Here is a 17,632-nt window from a genome sequence, read left to right as displayed (position 1 = left end):
GGGGGGACATACTGTTTTTTTTTATGCATTTTTCAGTTTGGTTGTTAAGGACGCAGTGGCCTGGCCTGTTCCATAACAACCAGCTATTCTTCACACAAAATTTGAATCGGTCAATCATTTTTCCACCAATCTGAGTTCAAGCCGTTCTGAAAATTTGTAATTAAGATCATTTTAACAAAATTTGTTACTATTTTATTTGGAGATTCGGTTACATCCGAATCTCTGAATAAGCAAAAATGTTTCTGAATTTATATTCAGACCAAAACAAATTGCACATGTCTAGCCACAACACCTAACCTTTTTTTTTTCTGCACAATGCCTCATGGGGTAGGCCTTTTGACCAAGAGCAGGACAATTGTTTTTAACAAGGCCACAAGGCTTAGCCATTGCACTTCACTTTTCTATTTTGCTGTCCATACTATATATGTGTTTTCCTTTTCCACTCAGGATACAGGGTTTGGGTCTGCAGGCCTACCCTGAAGTCTAGAACATGTATGGCCATCAGGTTCCTTCCTCCCCTGCCTAGGGGGTCTTGCTCATCAAGAGATCCCCTCACCTAGTACTTGTTGGTTGGCTTCAGCTGACCATGAGCAGCAGGGTCCACCAGGTCTTTTGGCTTACCCCTGTCAGGAGTCTTGTGCCCGGGAAAGGAGGGTCGGGGAAGGGTCTTTCCTATTTGGCAGGGGACTCTTAGACACACCCCCTAAGAGCACTTTTTTTTTTTGTTCACTTATGATGCTTAGTATTTTTCTCACCACACCACGGGCTCGAGGAAAGAAAATAGGCTTTTATAACCGCTAGGTGGTCTATGTTTTAGGTTTCCTTCGATGTGTGGGTCAGCCTCGTTATCAGATCATTTGAATAGTAACATAAAGGCTTGAAAGCATCTAAACCCAATACCAAAAGTCCTTAGATATAGTAGCTGCATTCATTTTTCCTTTTTCAGGTTGTTTCACCAGATGATCCTGTAAATGTCCTGTCCCTGAGTTATGGGCGAGGCCAGTAGGTTGGTGCCCAAGATGGAGGAAAGGCACACTAAGACCAAGTAGAGTGGCAAAGTTATTATTTGGAAAAGTTGAAGTAACAAATAACAGGTGGAGAACAGTGGCAAAGTATTTGCTTAACAGACTCACAGCAAGTTGATAACAGCGTCTCAATGACATAGGCCTCAGTGCAGAAAATCTCAGCAGTATTTTGGCACTATGGCAGAGTACCAGCACTTATAGTATCTCCTTGATAAGGCTTACGTTACTGGAACAGCATTTGGTTAGAGAGGGGTGGTTATTTGGTGGGGTGGCAGTATAAGCAAAACTTAGCAGACTGATAATCCGATCCTTGTCACAACTCTAAAGTCCAGAGATGGCGGAGCCAGTGGATGTGTCCCCATTCTGTCCCTCCTCCTCATGAACCTTTCCCTAGGCCTTGGTGCTCTGTCCCTAACCAGCATGGATCCTGTCCCTTGCCTATCAATTTCACTAATGTGCACCAAGTGCAGCAGGACAGTGCTATATATTAACATTGTCTTCACCAAAGATATTCGCAGACACAAAGTGTTGCAGCTTCCAATTAGACCACTGCTCACCTGGTGGCACCTACAGAGGAACAAGGTCCCTCTCATCCTCTATTCCCTCTGTACGGTGGTCAGCAACAGAGAGACACCTATAGAAGGGAGGTAAACCACACCTGCCTACAGGTTGTTTACACTTACTCCCTTTGCGTATCTATGGAGGGAGTCATGGTTGTCACCCAGGCTTGAATTTTAAACATGTCTGCCTTCTTCGTTCATTACATTACATGGTAGATTGGTGGGATTAGTAATCTACAGATACACTGTATTTTATTTTCAGTTCAGCTCACAGGAAGTGACAAGGACACTGCATTTCTGGCAAGATCAACAGGTATTTCTGTACTTGCAGAAAATGTTTTAGCTGGAAACAATAAAAATGAATGCAACCATTCCATTTGAGGACTGGCGAGCTGCAGTAGATCACATGTGTATTGTTGAGTGTGGTTATACTTTAATGAAAGCTTAGGTCCATAGGTCAATATGGAGGTATAGTTTGCTGTAAATGGCTAATAAAATGCATGTAAAGATGTTGTAGAAACAAATAGGAAAAAACAGTCTGTGGTGAATGTGGATCCTTGTGTGATCTATATTTATTTTATAGGTCTATAAGTCTTCCAAAGATTCAAAGAGTTCATTTATTCTGGGGTCAATAAAAGTTCAGAGACTGACAAGTACCAAGGGAATAGGAATGTATGGCCAATGCTACACATATAGAATATACAGTATGTATGGCTCACGCTAGGGCCGATCTTTCCATCATTGGCCACATAGCAGCCAGAGAATTGGCGATCCACACCCATTCAGCCACACAAGAGTTGAGAGGCACAGAGAGGGGAGATGCCACCGAGTTATAAAAGGTTTGTATTACCATTAGGATGAGAAAGGAGAAAGCACTCTTGCCTTTTAATTCATGGGACAGTTTTCCACCTCTTTCCCTGTTTCATAGGCCCTCTCCCTCTCTATTTCTTTTCATAGCTATCCCTTTCTGCGTCTGCCAGAAATGTTAAAAAGGATATCGACCCCCCCAAAAAAATCAAATATCCATGGGAGGGAACCGCATGCTAATGAGATGCTAATAATCACCTGGCTGCACAGCCATTGGATGTAAGCTGATGGCCCCTAATCTGTCTGACACGGTGACCATTCATCCTGAGCACGGAGGGGAAGAAACACATTGATGTATGGCAGGGGCTCTTGGCGTGCGGAGAATAGAAGAGGCGTTTTGGGTCTGTGAGACAAGAGAGCCTGAACCAGGCCTCCCCAAGCTGTCCCTGTCAGCAGGACAAAGACCCCTTGCTGATAAATAGAGCTTTTTGGAAGTGGGGGGTAGTGGTTTTATACCATAACCTCGGGCCCTGGTGCCTCCCTCAGCCCAAACAAGAGCCATTATGTGCCTGGTATGTTAAGATTTCAGTTGGATGGTGACCAAAGTTACTATCTCTCTGTATAAAAGCTATCTTGGGCAACATAATTTATATAGAGAGCTACTGTCGAGCTGGCATGTTCATTAGCCTGATGCCACTTTTCTGTAAATCTAAATAGGCTTATGTCTGCAGAAGATGCAGCTCCTACTGCAAAGCCTGAAGTAATATAAGGTATTAGTTACTGGACAAATAACAATTTTGTTTTTTCAGAGGCTATTTACACCAATGTGCACATGCATCAGTGTGAACGGGCTATTATAGTTTCCCTTTGAAAACATATGAGACTTCAGCAAAAAGAGGCAAACCAGTTGCAGGATTTCTACCTAAAATGCAGTTCCATGCAGTAACATTCAAGATTGTTACTGCAGAAATACAGACAAGAGTGAATAGGCCCTAAAGCTGGATTTACACATACCCTGTTTCCCCTAAAATAAGACCTAGCGTGATTGTCGGTGTTGGCTGCCCAACCACCCAAATAAGCCCTACTCTGTTTCCTCAAAAATAATAGGGCTTTTATTGCAGCTATCACCGACAATCACACTAGGTCTTATTTTAGGGGAAACAGGGTAGTATACGTATGCATTATATAACTTTTGAATTGCTTGAGAAAGGAATGTTGTCATGCGTTGAGGTGCACAGAATGTTGTCATGCGTTGAGGTGCACACTAAATAGGCTGTAATGCACGTCAACATAAAAAAGGGCACATAAGCTTTTTTGGGCAATGCACATCAATGAACCACACAGATGTGAAGTATAATCATTGAAAACAATGGCAAAACCATGCACCAAGGACATACCACCAATGAAGCCAATTAAAACAGCCATCTTGAGCAGCATTCATGGAGGCACATGGGGGGCAGCACTGAGGCCAGAGAGTCCATGTCAGGTATTCTGTTCTCAGTGCATGTTTCGCACTGTGTGTATTCCCCCTGGATGGTTGGGTGTATTTGTCCAGAGCCAACATTATGTGCATTAAAAAATTATGGATAGAGTAAGAGAAAGGAACAAAGTAGGAAAGTAGAGAAGCAGGGTATCTTGCTGGGTCTACAGAGGAAAAAAAAGGAAAGGAGGTGGGAGCTGGGAGGTAGATCCTGGCCACATCATGGCCTAAGGAAGGTTGTTCATGTCAGAGGGTTAACCATACTGTATATGTGTTTTAGCCACTGCATATACAATATGGGCCTGTTCACCAACAGTTCCATGTCAGTTTTGTTGACCACAAACACTGCAATCTGTTTTCTATTTTTTATATGACACACAAAAGACTAATGGTATCTGAGTACCAAGTAGTAATAAACATTTTAAATTTCTATTTCACAAATTACTTTTTTTTTTTTGCAGTGGTCCAAGTGAATGTCTTGGAGATCGAGATGGTTGGATCATGGGCAAAGTTCACTGTCAATATCCTTTCTGTATACAAGTGCCGAGATGATCGAGTGAAACGAGGAGACAATGTGTTGTGGATCCACATCAAGGATTTGTCCTGCAAGTGCCCAAAGATCCTACTGAGCCGCCGATACTTGGTGATGGGCAGCAGCGAAGGTCAAGGAGACAGGCCAGGGATAACAGCTGACAAGAACAGCATGGTGATTCAGTGGAGGGACGCTTGGACCAGGCGTCTGAGGAAACTCCAGCGCAAAGAAAAAAAAGGAAAATGTGTCAAGCCATGAGGGTTGTTCAGAAATGAGAACTGTAAACCTGTACAAATGCAATTTATAATGTTCTGAACAATGGCCGTCTCCAAAGTTTGGAGGTCTAACTAAGAGCTGGGGTGCTCTTATATCCACGTACATGGAAGGAGGCTTCTTTTCAGGACTTTAGTAGAGTCTCTCTCACTGAAGCTAGAGTTATGATGTTAATAATCCATGATTAGATCTACGCCCCTTTCTTACATGCTGGGACACAGTATCAGCCACTACCTGTCTGCCAACTAACCCCAATGCACACTAGACACTGTCCCCTTTACTCACGGGGCTCAGACCAGCTTACAGACAATACAAATGCTCTTGGAAAATGTATGGTCATCATGAAATTGTGACCTGGTGTCACTTGGTTAAAAGCCTTGGTTCTTCAAGTTAAGGCCTCTCTAAAATGTTTCTGTCTTGGACACCCACTTTTAATTGTTTTATTTTTAAAAACCCAATCCAAATCCTATGAACTTACAAACTTGAAAACATTTTATGTGCCCAAAGTTCTTTTACCAACCCTCATTCATCCACACTGGGCAGCCTTTGTAAAGATGCAGAAATATCAAGTACATTAACAAACGTTTCCCAGATATATTACAACATGAATCTGTACTGCTTATGAACTTCTAGAGGCCAATTTCCATGGAGACATCATTTTCATGTTGCCGGTCTGGGAAGATGCTGAAAGCTTTATGAGTTTCAGGAAATGTACCTGAGGTACAAACTATAAAAACTTTTGCAATAAAGCAGGACCTTACTAGATGCTTTTCTGTTCATTTCTCAGCTGTGAGAAGAAAAACAGCAGTATCCTTGTCTACATTATCTTTCTAAATTATAACAGTGTTGACCAAGAAAAAGGCAAAAAAAAAAAGAAGACTATACCATTAAGGCCATTTCCAGTTAAACCTAAAACTCAAAGAAGCAAAATAATCTTACTTGGCTCATGAATGGCAATTTTGTAACACTATCTAATTTAATCTAATCAACTAATCTCCTAGTAAGAAGAACCGATTCTTATAGTACCTACATTGCAGTTTATCGCTGGTGGCCAAATGTTGAGAAGACGTGCAGAGCCTTTGTACAGTAACCAAACCTCTGCCAAACAATAAACTGTTGTAAATTCCTTATGGACTTACCTATAATGTTTTTAGGACATGGATGCTTCTTGAATGTGTAAAAAAATATTCCTGATATGTAACATACAAGACTTTATATTATCTAATGTTGTTATGTGTAAGACTGACCCTGCTCATTGCTACAGAGTTACAAGCTTGTGTGACGGTGAAAAGGCGACTAATATGAGTGATGTGTAACAATACCTGTGTTATTATAACCACCCTCAGTACATTGAGGTACGGTCTGCTTAGTTTGAAATTCAGTATACAATATTTGCTTTGCATATCTAGGTATTTTCATTGTCCTGGATTACCCCATCCCTAAATCTGCAAAAAGTTAATTTGTCAGGTTGAGTCTATATAGTAAGGACATGTTATTAGACTCCCATAAGATTCTCTGAGCCCCAGCATGCACATCTACCATTCATTGTAGGTTGCAGTGAGTTAGTACTACATGGCCCTCAATTACGATCATTTATCACTGTCTAAAGGATAAGTGCACTTTAGTGATGTTTCATATATGATATAAAATGGATGTGAGAAAATGGAGGAATATTTTTAAAAGTAACACAAAAAGTCACATGCGCCTCTTTAAATCTGAACACTTTTGAAATCCATATATCTGAATGGTTTTATCCACCAAAGGATTTATATTTCTGTTCATTCAATTTTGTTTTTTTATACACTTCTGTCAGCCTGCTCACTGGACAGGTCACCATTAACCCCAGGGCTGTCCCGGGGATGGATGCCATTTTTGATACTTCCCCACTGTGGCAAAGATTGACCCACACACACACACACACAACTCATGTTAGAGCATGTTAAAAGTTAAGGCTCAATGTCACTGAGTAGAGTTTCCTGCCTGGCTGTGGAGGCAGGTGCACTTTTAACAGGCTCCGCATCACTGAAGAGGCATGGCCACTGCACCTGCCTGTATGAAAAGCGCAGCGGTGTGGCAGGGAGCTCAGTAATGCTGAACCTGTGGTCTTACCAGGGTCAGCGTTACTAAGCTGTACTGAGGATTGGGTGTCCGATATTGAAACTTAGCCGTAGTGCCATCCCCACCTTCTCTTAACTTGAGAAAGCTGACTCGATTGGCCTCATAGGTGACCCATATCATCTCCCATATCCACTAAGTATGGAGGTGATGTAGGAAGTAAAAAAAAAACAACCCTCAGAGAGTAACAGATTGACTTTCCTTGTGGTGCAGTGTAGCAGAAGTGAGAACATTTTAAGACTGGCAGAACAAAATTACAAATCCTTTGGCAGGCAAAACAGGAAACATACAGTATACCGTTTTCTAATGTTGATTTAGCTGTTTGCCTGAAGTTCCACTTTTCTGTATCTAAGCACGTTTTGCAAATATAACTATTTCCTTTCCTTTTCTTCTCTTTTTAAACGTGTCTTAGATGTTCCAGCCAATTCAAATTCCCCCCTCTGTTTACTGAAAATAAATAGTAGTTACCATTTAAAACACATACAAGGTAGCTGGAGTAATGTTTTATGTTAAAATGTAGGACAAATATTTACCTATTACCTCTATGTGGCAGTGATCCTAACGCCATGCTGTCCACCTTCATGACCATAGTGATAGTGCTGCTTGGGGGTGGGCATTGGAGTGATGCATAAATCACAGCACAGTACTGAGCAGAGCAGGGGTGTGGCTATGAGCATACTAGGCTCATTCATTGGTGCTCCTACACACAGCAGACAGGAACATTTTCAGATGATAACAAAAGCAGAGAAGCACCACTAAGTGCAGTAAGGCTTTGTATTTTAAAAGACCCCAAAACAGGGCTATTTACAATAGATAGGTAAACAACAGGCACATCAATAGGTGAGGTGTTGTTATTTGCTTGACAAGGGAGAGCGCGTGCCCCTATGTGGTATAGCGTATGCTCTGAAACGCGTTGTATTCTCGTCTTGAACCTTGGCTGCGTCATCTTGCTCCTGGCTGCCCAACCTCTTCTGGAAGGAATTCAGCCAGTATCTTCTTCCACATGGGGACTTCTGTCACATTCCATCTGGCGGTACCAGCAGCTCCAACTGGGGTTCCAGACCTACACCAATTGATGTGCCTGTTGTTTGCCTATCTATTGTAAGTAGCCCTGTTGTGGGGTCTTTTAAAATACAAAGTCTTACTGCACATAGATGGGCTTCTCTAATTTTGTTTTTGTCTCTGTATATTCAGAGTCTACTAAACTCCACCAAGAAGCCTGCCCTAGTGCCTTGGACATTTTTTGACTTATCGTGGACTTATACCTTATAATTACACTGCTTGCATATTAGGTATTATGACCAAGCCTCTGTGCCTATCACCTCCTTATCTTGTTAGGATCATTTTCATACTGCTCTGCAATAGGGAACACTGATAGGTGATTTATAGCTAATGGCTGTATAAGACTAACGTTTCAGCTTATGTTTTTGGGTAGAAAAACTGCATGCCGTCTCTACGTTATCTTCAGTTAAGCTTTAAGCTATATTCCAAACACTGTGGGCTCTATGCATACAGAATTACTGTATATCAAGCAATCATTTCAGCATCCCTTTAGATGTACATGATTCTAAAATGTTACTTATAAATGACTTGCTAAAGTCACATGAGATGTACTCAACTAAAAGGTGATGGATAAGTCTGGTTTTACCAGATTCTCAACTTTGTGAACAAATGCTTTCTTATATTTCACTTAAGGTGTATCTGGAAAATATATTTTTCCATATCCTGGTATTGGCTCACCAGATGTAGAAGATAGCATTTTAATTTGATCTCAATGGTGCACTTATCTTTTAATAAGCAGAGATGAACAGAAGGTAAGATACGATTTTCAGTCCATTGGATCACTAGGATGTACCAGTGTGTGACTGTTCAAGTACCCTAGGTGGTGAGATATTCCCAAAGTTTCTAATGTCATTTAAGCTGTTATTGGTTATATAACTATTGCATTAGGATCTCAAGCCTTAATATTTGAGGAGCTGCATCCACTTCACCTGGTGTTCCCTACTACTCTCCTGGTCTCTTATGCGCCCTGCTAAATGATGGTTTGGGTTTACTCAGCGCAATAGCTTATTCATTTTATTAAGCTGTTATTGGCTGGTTGCTACAATCCCAAGTGCAGCAGAATTATCCATGTTTATAATGCTTTTATTATAACTCAGTATCAAATACTTACATCATGTGACTTGTGTAACTCATTGTTACATTGGCTATGGCATATTATGAAATATGCATGCTGTCTAGTTCAGTGTTTATAAAAATTAAATAATAGGAGATTTTGTTATATATGTGGCTGAAGCATCAGATATGTCACTTGCTATACTTTGTTATATCCAAATCTCCTTCTCTTTGGGCCAGTGTATATATATATCTCACTACAACCTGCCTGATCAATTTGACATTTGGATACTGATATTGGTGTAATGGATTCCCCTTTCTCTATTTATGTGAGTTTTTCTGTTTTGTAGTGTAAATGTGTGTCTTATGTTGACTTGTGAACAGAAATGGCAAATCTTAAATTTCAATGATAACTATGTTACATGCATAAATCATAAATGAGATACTGGTCACATATAGGTTTCAATAAGACCCCCCCCCCCCCCCCCCACACACACACACACACACACATACACATTAACTATAGTGGCATGACGGAGACCTGGCACTCAGAATAAGAGGGACACTGTGAAATGGCATTTGTATAACCTGGGCTTTTACCTACTAAATTATCTTACTAATTGCCTCCTATGGTAAAGAGAATGCTAGGTATGTCCCAAATGATAAAAATGTGCACATCAAAAGCTGATAATTGGTTGAAGCAAGAAAAACTGAGGTAAAGGTTAGGTTGAGTGTCAGTTGGGGTGAGTGTTGCTCAGCCATGCACCTAAAATTGTCAGCCATTAAGACCCCTTTCACACCACACCGCCTATAGCGTGGGCGGTAAAACTCCGCTATTTTTAGAGGCGTTTCACCGCTGGATTTGTGGCGCATTTCGGCGCTAGCGGGGCACTTTTACCCCCGCTAGCGGCCAAGAAAGGGTTAAAACTGCTGGAAATACACCGCAATAGCGGCGTTTTGCCAGCGGTATTACAGCGCTGCCCCATTGATTTCAATGGGGAGCAGCGGTAGAGGAGCGCTAAACACACCGCTCCTTCACCGCTCCAAAGAAGCTGCTGGCAGGACTTTTCCCTGACATCCTGCCAGCGCACCGCTGTAGTGTGAAAGCCCTTTCACACTACACACAATGGTGCAGCTTCTTTCGGGCGTATTGCAGGCGCTATTTCTATATTTCTATTTCCTATAGCGCCTGCAAAACGCCCTGGTGTAAAAGGGGTCTTATAATTGCTAGGGGTAGCAATTGATGACTAAACTGATGGAACAAATTGATGCCTATGGTGTAAGCTACACAATGTAGCATTTAGTAGCATAAAAGTTAGAATATGAACTCTAAAACAGATGATACGTAGTTTGTTAAAGCACTGTGTATCACAAACAATACCGTTTTTTTTAACTCTCTTGCATCTCAGTGCTGCTGATCTCCTGCAACCTCTATTAGCTTCTTCTTGGCAACATGCACTCGTTCCAGCATTGGCTGCACATCATTACTCTGAACCAGCTTTTTAAAGATGGACCGTGGCTGTGCAATATGTGTTGGCATGGCCGCTTGTGGTCTGTACCACAAGCGAATGTGGCAGGGGGACAATGCAGGAGCAAAACTGGTAGACTGTTGTCACCCCATAGGCCGGACAGTAGTAGCTCCATAGCCAAGGATGGCAAGGCACTCCCCTGCTACCTCCTTCTCCTCCCTCTTCTCCAAGCTAACAGTCAATGTCAGACATGCTCTATAAAGCACTGTCCTCTGTTATCTCTTTCCTCTGAAGACCGGAAGTTCAAAAAAGCAGAACTGAAAGATGTAAAGTGCAAGTGCTGGGGTAAGACTTTTATCAAACAGTTTACTATAATATTTTTTTTTTATTGTGCTCAATCTGTTAAGCTAAAAACACTGAGCTCCTAATACAAGTTTTAATTACAACTGCATGCAGCTTGTATGATTTACACAATAGGGTAATTTGTTCCATCTGTTTAGTGATGATCACTGCATTTACCATTAGATTGCTAGAGATTTCAGTGGTGTGATAGAGCCAGTAAAATCTCCAGAGTGGCTTAATTGCAACTTTGCACATTGTAGTGCAGTATATTTAGGTGGGCTGTCATCAAAGCTCCTTTCAGACCCACCTTTAAAAAAATGGAATCAATTGAAAACTGTAACTAGATTTACAGATGATACCACTATGTTTGTTGTGGGGCCTCACCTGTATTACTTGTGACTCAAGGCTTGATTTTCCATTGTTCAGCCCCCATCTACCCTAAATAGCTTGAATGGAGGAAACTAGTGCCAGCTATTGTATTTGGGCAGGCATGGCATACAGCAGTGCTGCTGAACAGTGACTGATTCTGATAGGATGGCCAATAATATTGCATCTGGCTCAGTTGATGTTTAAATTGACTTTTGTTTGGTGTTTCTTGCATGACCACCCAATGACTTGATTGGCAGTTGTTAGAGCTGACAAAACATTTCTCCATGACCATGCATGCTTTTTAGGGCAAATTTATGCCCTTACAAAAGATCCCTGGCTCAGCTGAGGGTAACATAAGCGACTATACAGAAAAAAATAAATTGTTCCCCAAGATTGGTCACCCAGAGGGTATCTGTAAAGTTCAGAGTGTGTCTACAGACATACAATTGTCACCCGTATTATTATCAGCTAGATCAAATGGCAATCTTACCATGAGTTTGTGTAGCTGGCCATGTAACTGCATAGTGTGTGGGACACTTTGGGGGAGATTTACTAAAACTGGAACACTTAGAATCTGGTGCATCTGTGCATGGCAACCAATCAGCTTCTAACTTCAGCTTGTTCAATTAAGCTTTGACAATAAAATATGGAAGCTGATTGGTTTGTGTGCAGAGGTGCACCACATTTTGCACTTAGATTTAGTAAATTCCCCTATGTGACAAATATGGGCTGCAGGCCAGGGCCAACTTCTTCTTCAAAAAGAATTTTCAGCAAGTGTGTTTATAAACCTACATTATTTTATCAGGTTATTAAAGTGGGGTTGCACACAAAAAAAAATCATTAATATTCCTAAAAAAAAAAACATTTGGAAATGTATTTATTTTTACTCACCTCTACATGACTAGGGGGTCCCTCATAGTCTGCCTCCTTCAGTGCCTGGGCTGGTGACATCACTTCCCCTCAGCAAAGGAGGGGCTCAGCTCTGCCCCCTCCCTCTTGTCAATCATCTGGGACACGTGACAAGTCCCAGATGATTGCACAGCCGCTCACTCGCGCATGCGCAGTGGGTGCCCGGCTGTGAAGCCACAGCTGGGTGCCCACAGTTACAATGCCGGCACCGCTGAACAGAGGGGGGGACGAGCGGGGCTTCAATCCCCCGCATCACTGGACCCTGGGACAGGTAAGTGTCCGATTATTAAGAGTCAGCAGCTGCATAATTTGTAGCTGCTGACTTTTAATTATTATTTTTTTTTTTAAATGGGCACTCCACTTTAATGACAATTCTCTGTCTAGCAGTCCAGAAACATAATCCTGCATGCCAAGAGCCTTGTTCTAACTAATAATTACTGTCAGGGAGTGATAAAATTATGGTAATGAAGAAACAAGTAATAGTTTTATTTGGAAATAGAGCTATCACCATGACATCTCTAGGGAAAAAATATACTGTACATGCAAGTGGCCATTAGAAGCTCCACAGAAGTCCCCAAAATGCTATATGTGCAAAACTGGCTCTTTTTAGTGGGACCATAGACAAGCTCCTTGACTGATTATTTTATGGTGAGGCTGGGGCTTAATTACATGGGAGATGGAGGCAGGGGCTTATTCATTTGCTTTGCCAATGTTTTGGTTGCATATCAAAGTCAGGAGGCTCCTGGGACGCATTTGCATATCTATGTCATCTCTACAAAGCATTGGCAACCATATTGTGGGCTGGACCAGTATTAAACAACCTACAGCCTTTTCACTAGGTGCTAGTGACATCACTATGTAAGAGGCACCACAGAAATATAATTTGGTGTGGACAGGTGACTACTTTGGGCCTCTAAACGCCTGAATTACCTTATGGGTAAGAGCTATACCACAATAACACTTTGTATTAGTAACAAAGCCTGAATAAGCCCAGGAAAAATGCCAAGACCCAGGTCAATCAGATTGTTGTGGATATCAGTATTAAGCCTTAAAGAGACCCTGTCACCAATTTAAAAAGTGTAGGTAAAAGTACAAAAAAATCACGTATTGCAAATGCTTACTTTTCTGTAAAGCATTTTCCCTTTCCATAAATGATTTTGTATTGGCTTGCAATGTACCTCAGAACCTGCAAGAAAATCTGACTACTTCAGAAGAATAAATTCCAATTCACTAACTTCTTCTCTCTCCTTGCACGTCAAGTCTCCCTTTCTTCTAGGAGTGTCTTATTACCCTGTGTGCTGGCCAAGCTCCTCTGCCCCTCCCCTTTTTACATACCCATGTAGGAGCAATGAAGGGGAAGATGGGTCTTTTTCAACCACGGTTCTGTGGAACACTAGGTTTCCTCCAAAAGTTGCTTGGGGGCCATAAGCTGTGGCTGATTGACCTCCCATTTGATGATGCCTCCATAGTTCTGGGGCCAACACCATTTAACGGAGCCCATGACAAGACACCAATAATCTTTTTATCTGTCTTTTAGATAGGCATTCTTCCCACTGACCACCAATGTAAGGGGCATTTTTCCTATTGACCCTCAATATGTTAGGTTTATCATGGGTATGCTGAGACCTGATTATCATTTTAAGGGTTCTTGTAGGGTAAACAGGTTAAGAAAGGCTGCTATAGAGAGTTGCTTGAGTGACAACTCTGAGTCGACCAGGGCTGTTGTCATCATATCCAAGATGAGGATGTCCAATATCATTCTCAAGGCTTTAGAATGTCGAAGCAAAGGCTTTTACAGGTGAATATCATGCCTAAAATATGTTAAATCTATATATACTAGTATGGGAGGACTGTTTTTGAAATGATTAGTCTGGTGACAAGGTCTCTTTAAACTTTGCATTGGCCTATGTATAGCTTTCCAGGCCCACCCAGCTATGCCCCCTGTTAGTTCTACTAAGAATCTTTTATTTACAGTGAGCCCTGAACACTGTGCCTCTCTCAGCAATCTCTGTGTGATTATCTACTTCTACCACATCCTAAATTCCTTTTCTTTGTGGCGAAGGAGCAGGCTCCCGCCCTGTAAACACCTTTCCGACATGGAAACACATTTAATAAAAAGATTTACCTGAACTTGTGGATGTTTCTTTTTATTTCCCGGTGATCGAGTAACCTGCAAATTAGGATGTGTGGAAAGAATGCTTTTATGTGTTCCTAGATTTTCGCAATGTGCCGCTTGTGTGTCAGAAATTATGCTGGAAATGATCTTTGAAAACATAATTTGGAGGTAATTGGCTCACAGATGGTTATGGGATGTGTCAACATATTTCAAAAATTTAAACCGAAAAAAGAGCAGAGGGAAAGTGAAGGAGATGGAAAGGAAAGCAAGGAAAAGTAGGACATAAACAGGATGGGAAACAAATGATACAGAAAAGGGCAGCAAAGAAGAAACGTTAAAGAGGAAGTAAACCATGATGAGTTTACTTCCTCTTTCATTCCCTGCAAAGGCAAAGCATAATGGACTACTATGCATCGCATAGTAGTCCATTATGTGTCACTTACCTGACACAGGAGCCAGCGAAGTCACCGCTGTCCCCTGTAGTCCAGCGCATCCATCTTCTCATGGGGTCTCGCAGCTCCGCCGCTGTCATTCGGCGAAGCTGCAATGACATCACTCCCGCGCATGCAAACGGGAGCCGACACGCACGCCATCTTCGTCGTTGACGATGCTGCGCTCAGTGCGCCTGCGCGCCGTAGACAGCGGTGCCTGTCTTCGGGAAAATATCTCCTAAACCGTATAGGTTTAGGAGATATTTCTTGGATCTACGGGTAGGCCTTAATCTAGGCTTACCTGTAGGTCAAAGTGTGTTGTAAGGGTTTACAACCACTTTAAAGCCAAGTCTAATTAACCTTTTTTTACATCCAGAGGACTTTCTGGTCCTTATTTGGAAAGTGTTCAATACATAGCCCTTTTGACATGAATTATCTGTTAAAATCTTCCCAGACACAATGTTGCAGTTGGTCAAAGCATAAAGTAGCAGCCTTACTACAAAGTCCCCCCTGAAAATCCTCTCCTCTTACTGCCCCTGTGGTAGACTGCTGTACAAGTAAAATGCAAAGGCTATATGCTGCGCACTGGTAATATCAAGGTATGCAAGAGAAACAAAATTGGAGACTGATGAATAAACAAATAAAACTTGCCCAGGCCTCATCCAGCCTCAAACATCAAATGGAGGGCCCAGCACTTGTGATGGAAACAGGCTCAAGATTTACATACCAGCCAGAAGGCTCTCTGGGATCAGCTGTTGGTGCCCCACAGGAAAGGCACACATCAGTGTGGTGTGTACTGTAGTAAGGCTAGAGCACACCAAGAAGATGGCCGCTCACAGGATCGGGACATTTTGTAAAGTTGGAAGGATCCGGGGGCCAGCTTAGGGGCAGCACACCGACTGAATCACACCGCAGAGCTCCGCCTGTGCAGGGCGCTGCCTCTGCGCGTTATTCTAAAAGTTCTTTGGTGTGGGCCTTTTTTGAGACAAGTGCATCAGATCGCACCGCTGCTATTTGCAACATATGTCTCAAGCGTATCTCGCGTGGCCAAAACATCAGCCGCTTGGACACCACATGCTTGACCAGACATATGTTGACCTGCCATGCAGCTCGTTGGCAAGCGTACCTCAAAGACCCACACCAAAGGACAAAGCGGACCTCTCCTTGCTCCTCATCAGCTGGGATCTCCAACCCCACTAGACCTTCAGTCCTCTCTGAAACCTGCTCTGAGAGGAATGAAGGTGTAGAATTAGGTGTGTCACAGCCAAGTGCTTCCGGGCACTCTGCTAGCAGTACACCCACGTCCGATTATAGCAGGCAAATGTCCCTGACCCAGCTGCTGGACCGGCGAAAGAAGTTCACTCCCAGCCATCCACATGCCCAGCGGTTGAATGCTAGCTTGGCTAAATTGCTAGCACTTCAACTGCTGCCTTTTCAGTTGGTAGACTCGGCCCCCTTCAGTGAGTTTGTACAATGTGCGGTTCCTCAGTGGCAGGTCCCCAAACACCATCAATGAGTACCTGTGCGACTACGGCACCAAGACAGGGTCAGGGGAGCTTGGTTTTTTTCTCACCATGCCAGTGGGGCATGATCAGGGATGCATGCACTGTCCTGTCACCGTTTGAGGAGGCCACAAGGATGGTGAGCAGTGACAGTGCATGCATCAGTGACACTGTACCTCTTGTCAACCTCTTGGAGCATACGCTGCGTGGAATAATGGACAGAGCACTTAAGGCAGAACAGAGGCAGGAAGAGGAGGACTTCCTTGCCTCTCAAGGCCCCCTTTATCCAGACAGTGTTCCTGCTGTGCCACCCATCACACAGGAAGAGGAGGAGGAGGAGGAGGAGGAGGAGGATGATTGTGTCAGCATGGAGGTGGAGGCTGGCACTCAGCATCAGCAGCAGCAGCAGTCTTGTAGGGATGATTTACAGTCCCAAGAAACCCGTGGACTTGTACGTGGCTGGGAGGAGGTAGCTGCGGATCATGTTGTCCAGAGGACTCCGGACTGAATGCCTCAGCTAACCTACACTGCATGGCCTCCCTGATCCTGCAAAGCCTGCGGAAGGATCCTCGTATTCTTCGGATCAAGGAGAGGGACCATTACTGGCTGGCCACTCTCCTTGATCCATGGTACAAGGGTAAGGTTGCCGACCTTATCTTGCCTTCGCAGAGGGAGCAGAGGATGAGACATCTCCGGGAGGCCTTGCAGAAAGGTCTGTGCAATGCGTTCTCAGAGACTGGGAGGTTACAAACTCCTGGTCCTGGACAACGTGTTGCTGAGGCTTCGGTCAGAAGGAGCGCTGGAGAAGGTGGCCGTCTGACCGATGCTTTCAGACAATTTTTTAGTCCGCAGCCCCAAGGTATGATCGGTTCCAGCAACCATCGCCAGCGTCTGATTTACATGGTGCAGGAATACCTAGGGGCAAGGTCAGACTTGGACACCTTTCCCACCGTAAATCCTCTGGCTTACTGGGTCTTGAGGATGGATCACTGGCCAGAGCTTGCACAGTATGCAATTGAGCTACTGGCCTGTCCTGCATACAGCGTTCTTTCGGAACGCACCTTCAGTGCTGCTGGTGGCTTTGATCACAGGGTGCGCCTGTCCACCGAATCAGTTGGTCGACTGACCTTCATCAAGATGAATCAGTCTTGGATCACCCCAGCTACCAAGCACCTGAAGCTGATGTAACCAAATCATTTTTTTTTAAATATCACATCCCTTCAAGACTGCCTATGTTGATGCTGAGTGACTGTCCTGTTATGTTGATTGTCTATCCTCTTCCTTCTCCGCTTAAATGTTGGAAGAACATTTTTGGTTCTGGGTGATGCCATCAGCCCAATTTTTCTGCCCCTGTTTAACAGGGGCGTTTAATTACAATTTTTGATGCAATGCTTTGCAGCAGGGCTAATTCCTGCACTAAAACTAGAGTATATGGGAGAGGTTGCAGTGTCGTGGCACCAGTACCAGTGCCTAAGGCCCAATTTTTCTGCCCCTGTTTAACAGGGGCGTTTAATTACAATTTTTGATGCAATGCTTTGCAGCAGGGCTCATTCCTGCACTACAACTAGAGTATATGGGAGAGGTTGC

General features: G+C 43.2%; 1 protein-coding gene across 1 annotated transcript in view; it reads left to right on the top strand.

The window, feature by feature from the left end:
- Window positions 1–14,126, top strand: part of NTN3 (netrin 3) — a 195,216-nt gene extending 181,090 nt beyond the window's left edge. Inside the window, exon 7 of the mRNA XM_077449223.1 lies at window positions 4,334–14,126. Within this exon, the coding sequence (XP_077305349.1) occupies window positions 4,334–4,662 (329 nt within the window). The 3' untranslated portion in view covers window positions 4,663–14,126. The remainder of the gene's footprint in view (window positions 1–4,333) is intronic.
- The last annotated feature ends 3,506 nt before the right edge of the window (window positions 14,127–17,632 follow it).

The sequence above is a fragment of the Lithobates pipiens genome, unplaced genomic scaffold (genome assembly GCF_037356315.1).
Source record: "Lithobates pipiens isolate NorthernLeopardFrog02 unplaced genomic scaffold, aLitPip1_a1.2 Scaffold_22, whole genome shotgun sequence".
Classification (NCBI taxonomy): Eukaryota; Metazoa; Chordata; class Amphibia; order Anura; family Ranidae; genus Lithobates; species Lithobates pipiens.
This window is presented reverse-complemented; position numbering and strand designations above follow the sequence as displayed.